The 11,443-nt window shown below is 41.5% G+C and overlaps 1 protein-coding gene across 1 annotated transcript in view; it reads right to left on the minus strand.

Moving 5' to 3' along the window:
* LOC127570793 (cytoplasmic dynein 1 light intermediate chain 1-like) overlaps positions 1 to 627 on the minus strand; it is a 58,981-nt gene extending 58,354 nt beyond the window's left edge. Inside the window, exons 1-2 of the mRNA XM_052016625.1 lie at positions 231 to 627; positions 65 to 138 (exon numbers count right to left, since the gene is read on the minus strand). Coding sequence (XP_051872585.1) covers positions 65 to 138; positions 231 to 394 — 238 coding nt within the window. The 5' untranslated portion in view covers positions 395 to 627. The remainder of the gene's footprint in view (positions 1 to 64; positions 139 to 230) is intronic.
* Positions 628 to 11,443: the final 10,816 nt, after the last annotated feature.

The following is an 11,443-nucleotide window of genomic DNA, read 5'->3' on the forward strand; positions in this document are numbered from 1 at the left end:
AAGCAGCGTGAGAAGCAGGAGCCCAGGGGGGAAGGAGAAGGGGGCGAAGGGGCTGTGGACTCACCCGTCACTAGCACGGCTTTCCCGGATGGCAACTTGGACCGAGAGCGGGTGGACACTTCACTCAGGATGGAGGACCTGCAAAGACAAGAGGCGGTCAGTAGGGCCAGGACAGAGCGCGGCTCAGGGGGCACGGAGAGCGGGCCGGGCCCTGCCATCAGCTGTCTTACCACAGGTTGTTCTCTTCCTCCTCCTCCTCTCCCTCTCCGGTCGCCCCTCGCCTCCTCCGCTGCTGCTCACTCTCCCCGGCGCCCGCACACTTGCCCTGCGCCGCCGCCGCTGCCGGGAGGTTAGCGGCCCGTCTCCGGGATTTGCTGGCCTCAATCGGCGCCATCTTCACGCACTGAAAGAAAGATGGAGAGACAGCGGCAGGAGGAGCCGGCAGACAGGGCGGGGTCAGGCCGCCCCAGCTCCAGATAAAGGGGATACCCCGGGGTGGAGGAGTCCACACATGGGATCCCTGTACCTGTCAGGGAGGTGCCGTGCAGGCTACAGTAGCCGAGGTTTGTACTCCAGTAAGGGTACACGTTGTTCTTTACTGATTGTGCTTCAGCTCAAATGCTGCTTAAAGACTGGTTCGTGCCTTTGTTACCAATAGACTTGTCTGTTCCGTCGCACTTCTGGCAGATTCCTTTATTCTGTTGTCTAAATCTGTGATCATCCAAAACTGCTTCCTGAAGTGCTCACTGGCACAAAGCCCCCTTCACCCATCACCTGCTTCCTTGCAACGTTGGTGTGGGGGGGTCTAAGGAATGTTTCAATTTTAAAATTTTACCCTTGTTTTCAAACCCCTCGACGGCTTTGCTCTTGAATAGTTATGAATCTCCTCCAGCCTCACAAATCTTAGCGATGTCTGTGATTTTGGCTGCTTGAGTATCTAAGGAATTAATTGCTCTACCATTTATAGTTTTGATATTAAGGTCTTTTTCTTTAACATTCTCTGCCCAAATCTCAGTCTTTCTTTCCTCCTTTAAGGCTTTGGTCATCTGTACTAAGGCCTGTATGTTAGTAGTTTGGCGGGGATCAAATGTAACATTTCCAAGTTTGCTGACGGTATGAAACTAAGTGGGAATGCGAATAGTGATCAATCAGGAGGTAAAAAGATTTCATAGGAATGTAGACAAATTAAATGAGTGGACAAAAGTATGACAGATGGTGGAAAACTTCCCTATATGACACGTGGGGGGAAAAAGTGAGATATCTACTTGACAGGAAAACAAAAATGCTGAGTACTTTATAAATCATGAGATTAACAAATATTGATTTTCAATAGGATCTTAATGTCCTTGTACACAAGTCACTGAAAGCCAACGTGCAGGTGCAGCAGGCAATTATGAAGCCAATTGCTTTGTTGGCCTTTATGCAAAAGGATTTGAGTACAAAATTAATGATGTCATACTAATTATATAGTGCCTTAGTAAATAGTAGAATATTGTATTTAATTTTGGTCTCCATTTTAAGGAAGGATATACTTGCTACAGTGAAAGTGTAGTGGAGATTCATTGGACTCTTCCTGAGAAGCTAGCTCTGTCACATGAGGAGGGGTTAAAATAGGGTAGGCTTCTCTTCTCCAGAGTTTAGAGGATGATATACAAAATTCTTAGTGGACTCAATAGCATAGATATGGGGAGGTTGTTTCCCCTGGCTGAGAAGTATAGAAGTAGGAGTCACGGTTTTATAAGATACCTTTATAAGATAAGATACCTTTATTAGTCACATGTACATTGAAACACAGTGAAATACATCTTTTTGCGTAGTGTTCTGGGGGCAGCCCGCAAGTGTCGCCACGCTTCTGGCGCCAACATAGCATGCCCACAACTTCCTAACCTGTACGTCTTTGGAATGTGGGAGGAAACCGGAGAACCCGGAGGAAACCCATGCAGACATGGGGAGAACGTACAAACTCCTTACAGACAGCGTTGGGAATTGAACCCGGGTCGCTGGCACTGTAAAGCGTTACGCTAACCGCTACACTACCGTGCCTGAAAGTTAGGGCTAGTCTACTTAGGACTGTGATGAGGAAAAATCTCTTCACTTTGAAAGTGGTAAATTTTTAGAATTCTCTACCCCAGAGAACGACGGAGGCTCAGACAAAACAGAGATTGATAACTTTCTGCATATTGGAGAAATTCAAGAAATCTGGGTATAAGGCATGGTGCTGAGGTGCAAGGTCAAGTGTGATGTAGTTGAACAGTGCAGCAGGCTTGAAGGGTTGAATGGTCTACCTTGGCTTCTATTTCTTATGTTTTTATTGCCATGGAGTTTGGTGGCAATTTTTTTTTGCCTGTGCTTCTGTGAAGCACCTTGGGTTTTTACAAAATAAAGACAGAATGTTTCCACTCTTGTGTTTCCTTTTGGGATTCATCTACCACTGAATAGTAGTACTAAAAACAGCTCTTTCTGAACTTCCAAGTCATATAGACATACAGCACAGAAGCAGGCCCTTCGGCCCACCATTTCCATCAAGTACCCATCTATATTGCAGAATATATTGGTCCATACACTTAGAATAGGGGCAAATCAACAAATAAATGTAAGCAGAAATAGGATTGTTTGAACTTTTATTACAGAGTCTATAAGTTAGACTTAAGGCAACCCTATCAATGATGCTAAAGTTGGATAAATTCAAGAGTACTATACAACAGAGGGTAAAGTATCATAGGGTAGATTCCTGATAAAAGGTATTATACCAGGTGGCAGAGGTTAACTTTCAAATGGGGAGTTTTAATGCAGAAACAAATGGTTGGGTAAAGTCAGTTTTAGTCAGTATCGCAGAAATTTACAGTACTAAAGGAGGTAATTCAATCAGATTTTAAATCCAAGTTCTTCATCTGCAACTTTGTAAGTTATGGCACATCAAGTGCTTATCCAGTTGCTTTACAAATGGAATGAAGGTCTCTGCTGTCATCACCTTTTCAGGCAGTTCCAGAGCCCTGCCATTCTCTGAATGATATAAATATCCTCAACTCCCCTCTTGTCCATCTACCAACTTTCTTAAGTCTATGCCTCCCAATTATTGACACCTCTGATAAAGGAAGTGGCTGTAGGTCTACCATCACTCTATCTAGCCTTGCTTAATTTTTTTATATCTCGATTGAATCTTCCTACAGCTTTCTTTTTTTCTAAAGAAAGCAACCTCAGGTAAGCAGTCTTTTTGCAAAACTAGGCTTATTCAATCTTTAAAATTTCTTCACATCCTATGTGTGATGTGGCAGGGAGAATTAAGTGCTGTGGCGTAACCAATGTGTTATACTGTTCTAACATGCTCTTGGGCAATAGAGCATCCCATAAGCTGCCTTTGCCACTTACTCTATATGTTGCAGTACTTTAAGGGATTGATGGTCATGCACTGCCAAGATTTTTCTGCCCTTAACATCAACATCCTGCAACTTGATATGCATTCCCTTGCCTTGTTTGAATGTATTTCCTAAATTTATAACCTGATACTATTCTCAATGGGACTACATATGCCTAATTTCTACCCACTTGTCTAGTCCAGTGATACATTTATATCTTCTAGTAGGCTGGAGGGAGGGAGGGAAGAGATGTTAATACCTATGACTGTCACTATCCACTGCCCACTCTACTCCAGAATTTGATGGTGAGGGATTTAGTGATGTTAATGCCATTCAGTATTGGGGGAAGTGGTTCAACTGTACCTTTTTGAAGATTCTCATGGTTTGGCACATGTGTATTTCTGCCAGTTGCTTACCAGTGTAAGTCTGAATGTTGTCCAGGTCTTGCTTCCACTTATAAAGGTTATTGATGAAAAGGCTGATAGTGGTTTTCCTTGGAACACTGTTCTGAGGTGCTCCAGCAGCATTATGATGTTTTCAACACGTACAAACCCTTTACTGTGTGGTAGATATGACCCTAGTCAATAGAGCATTTTTCCAACAATTCCCTGCAACTTCAGTTTAATAGGATCTTCTTGATAAATGCCACCTAAATCTCAAGGACTGCCCTCTCAATTAACTTCTGGGATTCATCTCTTTTGTCCATGGTTCACAAGTAATTTTAGTAGTCTTCAGTTGAAATGTTTTCGGCTAAAATGTGTTTGCTTTATGATATGTGCCTATTGGATTGCTGTTGAACTCTGGAGGCCCCATTGTTAATGAGTAATAATTTCCAGCAAGTTGGTAATGCTTCCCCCTGATTTTGTTTCAAGAATCTATTTAGATGAAGTTTGTTCCTTGTCCTGTAGAAGAACTGTTTGGTTTCCTACAATGGACATACCTAATCCAATGCAAATGCATAATGCATTGATCCTATTCCAGTCCAAAAAAAAGATTTATTGTAACACTTTCTGCAATGTTCATTTTTTGTTTTCCTCCCACTTCTAAAGGAGGAGAAATCAGTTAATATATTATTATATATAATTGTATCATATAACTTTCATTCCCACCTTTTTACTGTTTTCCTTTTTCTAAATGAACTTTCCAGATTATCAATAAATATTCTTTTATTGTTTTACCCTTTTTGTGCATTTTTCCACTGCGGATGACACCTGGACAGCCTCATCAGCAGAAATGGTCTGCATTTCCAAGAATCTAGCCTGGCTTTTCCAGTTCAAAAGCCGACAGAATAGTAACTTTAAGTACCAAGAAATAAAGTCAATTTATTCTTCTTTTAATAAATATTTCATTTCAACATAGGACTTTTTACTTTAACATTATTCAAATATTGTTGATTCATTTTCTCACCATTTCTTTCCCTGTTTCATTCAATTTGGAGCATTGTTTTAGTTAAATGGTGATCTATTATGAAAGCTTGATTCAATTAATTCTCATATGTTCCAAATGTCTGCAATATTAATTTCTTCAGTGGAAATGAGACTCCACGTAAAATTTTGTAAAATTATATCTTCAGGATAATTAAATTTGTGTGCTGCCATGTCAGGTGTTAAGAGTCTTGTGGCAGGAAACAACCAGATCCTATCTGCCTTTGCAGAACATAGAATGTAGACCCAAGAACCATAAGCACAGGAACAGACCCTTTGTTCCATGATGTCTGTACCGAACACAATGCCAAATTAAACTAAATCTCTTCTGCCTACACATGATCCCTCCATTCCCTGCATATTCATTTGATCATCAGAAAGCCTCTTAAATATCACTATCATATCTGCTTCTATCACTACCGCTGGCAGCCCATTCTGGACACCTATCACTCTCAGTGTAAAAAAAACTTGTCCTGCACATCCCCTTTAATTTTTCCCCCTTTTACCTTAAATGCATGTCCCCTAGTTTTTGAAAGTTCTACCTTGGTAAATAGATTCTGACTGTCTACCCTAACTATGCCTCTCATAATTTTATAAACTTCTTTCAGGTCTCCCCTCAGCCTCCCACGTTCCAGAGAAAATAACCCAAGTTTGTCCAATCTCTCCTTATAACTCATACCCTCTAACCCAGGCAGCATCCTGACAGCATTCTGTACCCTTTGCAAAAACTCTACATCCTTCCTGTAATGGGGCAATCAGAACTGCACACCATATTTGGAATGTGGCCTAATCAAAGTTTTACATAGCTGCAGCATGACTTCCTTGCTCTTATACTCAATGCCCTGACTAATGAAGGCAAGCATGCCGTACCCCACCTTTATCACCCTATCTACATGTGCGGCCACTTTCAGGAGCTATGGACTTGGACCCCAAGGTCCCTCTAAGTCAGTTTTTGTATAATTTTAAAAATGTTGTATAATTTATGTTTCTCTTGTGAATGTTGTGTATCTGATGCTGCTACAAGTAAGTTTTTCATTGCACCTGTTCGTACATATACTTGTACATATGACAATAAACTCGAATTTGACTTTGACATCAATGTTGTTGAGGGACATGCCATTAATTGTATACTTTCCTCCAACACGAGCTTCACCTTGCTCACTTTGGATGCAATGCATTGAAATAAACGACAGATCTTCAAACGCTCCTAGAGGATTATAGCAATTGGATCATTTTGTGGGTTCCTGCTTAGAAAATGCTCTGACACAGATGAGGTCATCTTCTTGGACAGTCCCTTGATATTGAGAATGACTTACTTCCAATCAATTTCTGTGGGTCAATCTGGGAATTGTAAACTCTTCCATAGCTGGGGCAGTAAATGCTTGGCAAGATGGGAGGTTAGGTGGGATGGGTGGTTTGTGAAGTTCTGTGTTCTTTCTGTTATTTACACCGAGATTCTGTATGCTTCTGCTGCATGGGCTCAAGGCTCTCAATATCATCCCTGAATGCTCTTTCTCCACTTTAAGCAATCATAGGCCTGGTATTAACAGCAACAAGCAATCTGCTGGAGGAACTCAGTGGGTCAAGCAGCATCTGTGGCAGGAAAGGAATTGTCAGCGTTTTGGGTCAAAACCCTGCATCGCTCCAGTAGATTGTTTGTTGCTCGAGAGTCTAGCATCTGCAGTCTCTCATGTCTCCATAGGCTTGGTATTCCCTGGAGTCCCCCACACCCTGTACTAAAACTAGCAACCAAGAATTGTCCTCATTTTTCTCATATTTCCTTATGACATAGAAGGAGGCCATTCAGCTCATTGGGTTCGGAGCTGGCTCTCAGAACAATCCACTTATTTCCCTTATAATCTCTCTCACATGCCCATTGATTCCCCCGATTCATTCTCCCACCCATCTATACTAGCAGAATATACAGTGGCCAATTAACTTCCCACCCTGCATGTCTTTGGGATGCAGAAGGGAACCTGAGCATTTGAGAAATCCACATGGTCACAGAGAGAACATGCATACTCCACACAGGCAGTATTGGAAGTCAGGGTTGAACCTGGGTGTTGGTTCAAGAGGTAGTGCTGCAGCATCACCTATTGAACCACTATGTCCTTCTGATAATGAAAATACACATACCAAATGTTTATCAAGGAATCCTGGTAAACAGAAGTTAATGATAAAATACTGTATAAGTTGAAGTCAAATCTTGCACAATGGAAGGTAGATACTGGAGATCAATCTTTTTTGCTGCAGGAGTTCCTCGGGGCAGTGTTCCTGGTGCTGTTGCTTCATCAAAGAATTTCCATACATTGTGAGGTCAAAGGGGGATATTTGCTGATGATAACGCAATTTTATATCACTTTTGCAACTCTACAGAAAACGAAATAGTCCTTGCCTACATGCAGCGTGACTTGGATAACAATCGGACATGGGCTGATTTGTGACAAATAACATTTGCACCACAGAAGTTCCAGGCAATGACCATCATCTACAAGGGAGAGTCTAATCAAATACCTTTGGCATTCCTATTAGTGTTTTCCCAAACATCAATATCCTGGAGGTAGGTGTAAAGAGATCACCATTGGCCAAAATTTTAACAAGTTGGACATTTCAATGCAATGTGACCCAGAAAATTCTGAATTGTATATTAAAAATGTTTGCATTGTGGTTAATTTGAATTATGTTGAAAACCATAACTGCCTGGGCAACAAAAGAGATGCTAAGGTTTAGCAGAAATAAAGAGGCGATTGACAGACATCAGGCTGACCATAGAAAGTTAAAAAGGGCACGTAAACAATAATGAGGCTGTAAAAGGAGAGGACCAAAGGAAAAACTACTCATGGAAGCAGAATGCATGACCAAGGTACTAAATCAGTGTGTGGCATCATTCTTTACCAAAGAATAAAATTCTGGTGGAATCTTGGCAGAGGAAGATGTAATTGAGATACTGGGCAGACTAAATTTTGATGTGGGAAGAGTAGCTATACTTAAAATTGATAGATCACCCAGTCAAAATGGGATATACTCCAGATTGCTGTGGCATGGAACTTGATATTGAGCTTTATTTTGCAACATGTGTGGATACTGGAATAATGCCTATGGACTGAAAAACTGCAAATCAAATACCTTTGTTCAGCAAAGAAAGTAAGGGTAAACACAGCTACTACAGTCCAGTCCGGGAGATGAAAGGATAATCAGAGACAGAATTGGTAGACACTTGGACAATTGTGGATTGATTAGGGAAAGCCAGCTTGGATTTGTTAAAGGCAAATCATGTTTAATGACTTGTTGGGAGCTTTTGAAAATGAAAAGAAATCTGCAAATGCTGGAAATCTGAAAGAAAAGCACAATAATTGTGGAGACACTTAGCATGTGAGGCAGCATCTGCACAGAGAAACGGAGTTATGTTTCAGGCAAGTCAAAAACCCTTTGAACTGGGAAAGAAAAAATGTTAATTTTAAGCTTCAGAGAAGGTTGGATGGAGGAATAGGATAAAGAATATCTGTAATAGGTTGAGGCCTGAGTTGCTGTGTGTATGTTTATGAGGCAGTTCAAGGGTGAAAAAGAAGTGTGATGTGTTATGAATAACAGATTAGGGTGTGATGATGAAGAGAGAAAAAAACTGAGCCAATATCACAGGTGGATGACTTCCAGCAAAAATGCCAGTTCTGATATGGACAGGGAGAGCAAGTTATGGGAGGTTCAAGAATTTCATATTGAATTTGGAAGGCCCAGATGGAAGATGAGGTGTTGTTCCTTGAACCCGTGTTAGGTCTTTTATAAAAGCCATGGATAAATGTGCCAGAATAGGGAAGAGATGGAGAATTAAAGTGGTGGGCAACAGGAAGCTCAGGATCACCCTTACAGACTGAATACAGGTGATCCGCAAAGCGGAAAACCAACCTATATTTGATTTCTTCATTATAGAAGAGACCACATTGAATATAGTACACTAAGTTGGCAGAAGTGCCAGTGAATCTTGTTTTACCGGGAAAGATTCATTGAGTCCCTGGATGGTGGGAAGGGAAGAGATGAAAGGATAGAGGTTGCCTCTGGTGCAGTTACAGTGCTATAGAACAGGTAGCAGTTGGTGGGGATGGAAGAGGACTCTGCCCATTATAATGGGGTTAGGGATAGGGTTAGTGGGTGGTGGTGGTGGGGAGCCACAGGTAAGGATGGTGGAAGAGGCACAGGTGTGGAAGGTTTTTGAACAAAGGCGACAGAGGCAGAAGAACTGGGAGAATGAAATGCAGTCCTTACAGATGATAAGTGGGAGGAAGTAAGTCAACAGAGCTTCCGGAGTCCGTAGGCTTGTAGTGGATGTTTGTGGCTAGATTCAGAATGGGAGAGGAAGAGTCAGGGATGGACCAAGTGAAGATAAGAGCAGTTTGGAAATTGAAAGCTAAAATAATGACTTTTTCAAGTTCTGTATCCAGGAAATAGGACTAATCAATGTAAAACAGAATCTTGATAAGGGAAATGCTTTTGATGTGGTCTTTTAAAAGGTGTTTGATAAAATGTTACTCAATAGTTTTGTCATCAACATTGAAGCCTATTGAATGAGGAGTTGTGGGGAATGGAGGGAAGTGTTCAGAGGTGTCTGCTGGGAATTGATACTGAGACTGTGCTTTACTTAATATATGCAAATGACTCAGGTGTACTTTTTCATATTTGCAGACGGCACAAAACTCGGAAGTATTGTGAAATGCAATAGAATTCATGTGGGTAAAGATGGGCTGGTAGAATGAGAAGACATATGCAGTTGAAATTTAATCAGAAAAACATGGAATTAGTCTACTAATCAGAAGCAGACCTGTTCCACCATTTTTAAGACAATGGTTGACCTGTTTGTAACCTCAACCCCACATTCCTGTCACCTTGCTTATCAAACATCTATCTACTTCTTCCTTAAAAGTAGTGGAAGACTCTTCTTCCACCACCATATGAGGAAGGGAGTTTCAAAAACTCATCACCTCATCTCTGTTTTAAATGGTTGACCCCTTATTTTTAAACAGTGACCCCTAGTTCTAGATTATCTCACAATTAAAAAAAGCCTCTCCTTCTCCGCTGTGTATCCCTCATCTGTTTCAATCAAATCTTCCCCCACTCTTCTAAACATCAGCAGATACGATTCTAGCTTTAATCCAACCTTTCATCAAGGCAACATACCCATTCAGGGATTTGCGAAGTAAACCACCAAACTGCTTCCAATGTATTAACATATTTTCTTAAACAAGGAAACCAATAGTGTATTGAGTACTCCAGATCTGGTCTCACCAATGCCTTATATAACTACAGCATAATTTCCCTAATTCTGTATTGAATTCCTCTAGCAATAAACAACAACATTCTTTAGCTATCCCAATTACTTTCCATAAACACACACTAGCCTTTTGTGAAACATACACTGGGATATCCAGATCCCTCTGCATCTCTGGCCTTTTCAGTCTCTCACTATTTAGATAATATGTTTTTCTCCTTGCAAAATGGACAAAATGGTGTTGGTTGAAAGAATGAGGAGATGGCTTATATACCAGAAGGCACAATCATAAAGAGATGTAGGAACAGGTGGGATCTTGTAGCTATATGAGGGAAAATTGTTGAAGTGGCAGAGCAGATTGAAAAAGTGGTTAAAAAAACATATGGGTTCTTAGGCTTTGTAAATAGAGGCATAAGAGTACACAAAAAAGGAAATCATGATGAATGTATAAAAAATGGTTTGATCACAACTGAAATATGTGTCTAGTATAGGCACCACACCTTAGGAAAGATGTGATTGTGTCAAAAAGGCTACAGAAGAGATTTACCAGAATGATGAAAAGGTGAGGGACTTTAGTTACATGAATAGGCTGGAGAAGATGGAATTGTTCTCACTGGAACATTGAAGTTTGTGCGGGATCAGACAGAGCATTTAAAATCAGGAAGGGTCTAACTGTTTCCATTGGCCGAGGAATTATGAACTAGGGAACATAGAATGCAGATGCTTAGATTAATTTCCAAGCATTTTTATCACAAAGATGAAAAACACTATGCTGCTGGAGGAACTCAGTGGGCCAGGCAGCATCCGTGGAGAAAAGCAGGCGGTCAACGTTTCAGGTCAGGACCCTTCTTCAGGACTGAAGACAGGAAAAGGGGAAGCCCAATATATAGGAGGGAAAAGCAGAGCAGTGATAGGTGGACAAATGAGGGGAGGCGGGGTGGGCATAAGGTGGTGATAGGTAGATGCAGGTAAGAGATAGTGATAGGCAAGTGCAGGGGAGGAGGAGAGAGCAGATCTACCTGGGGATGGATCCACTGGGAGATACATAGGAGGAAAAAAGGAGAGTAGAAAAAAGAGATAGGTTAGGAAAGGGAAGAAGAGGCATTGTGGGTGTGGAGGGGGTGGGGGTTACTTAAAGTGGGAGAATTCAATGTTCATGCCGTTAGGCTGCAAGGTTCCAAGATGGAAAATGAGGTGCTGTTCATCCAGTTTGCGCTTGGAATTCTCCTGGCAGTGGAGGAGGCCGAGGACTGACATATCTGTGATGGAGTGGGAGGGAGAGTTGAAGTGATTGGCCACGGGGAGATGCAGATCGTGGTACATTTCATCCTACCAGCCTACGTATCCAACACATCATTCTCTGCCACTTCCCCCATCTCCAATGGGCCCCCACCACCAAGCAT

Source organism: Pristis pectinata, chromosome 5 (assembly GCF_009764475.1).
Source record: "Pristis pectinata isolate sPriPec2 chromosome 5, sPriPec2.1.pri, whole genome shotgun sequence".
Lineage (NCBI taxonomy): Eukaryota > Metazoa > Chordata > Chondrichthyes > Rhinopristiformes > Pristidae > Pristis > Pristis pectinata.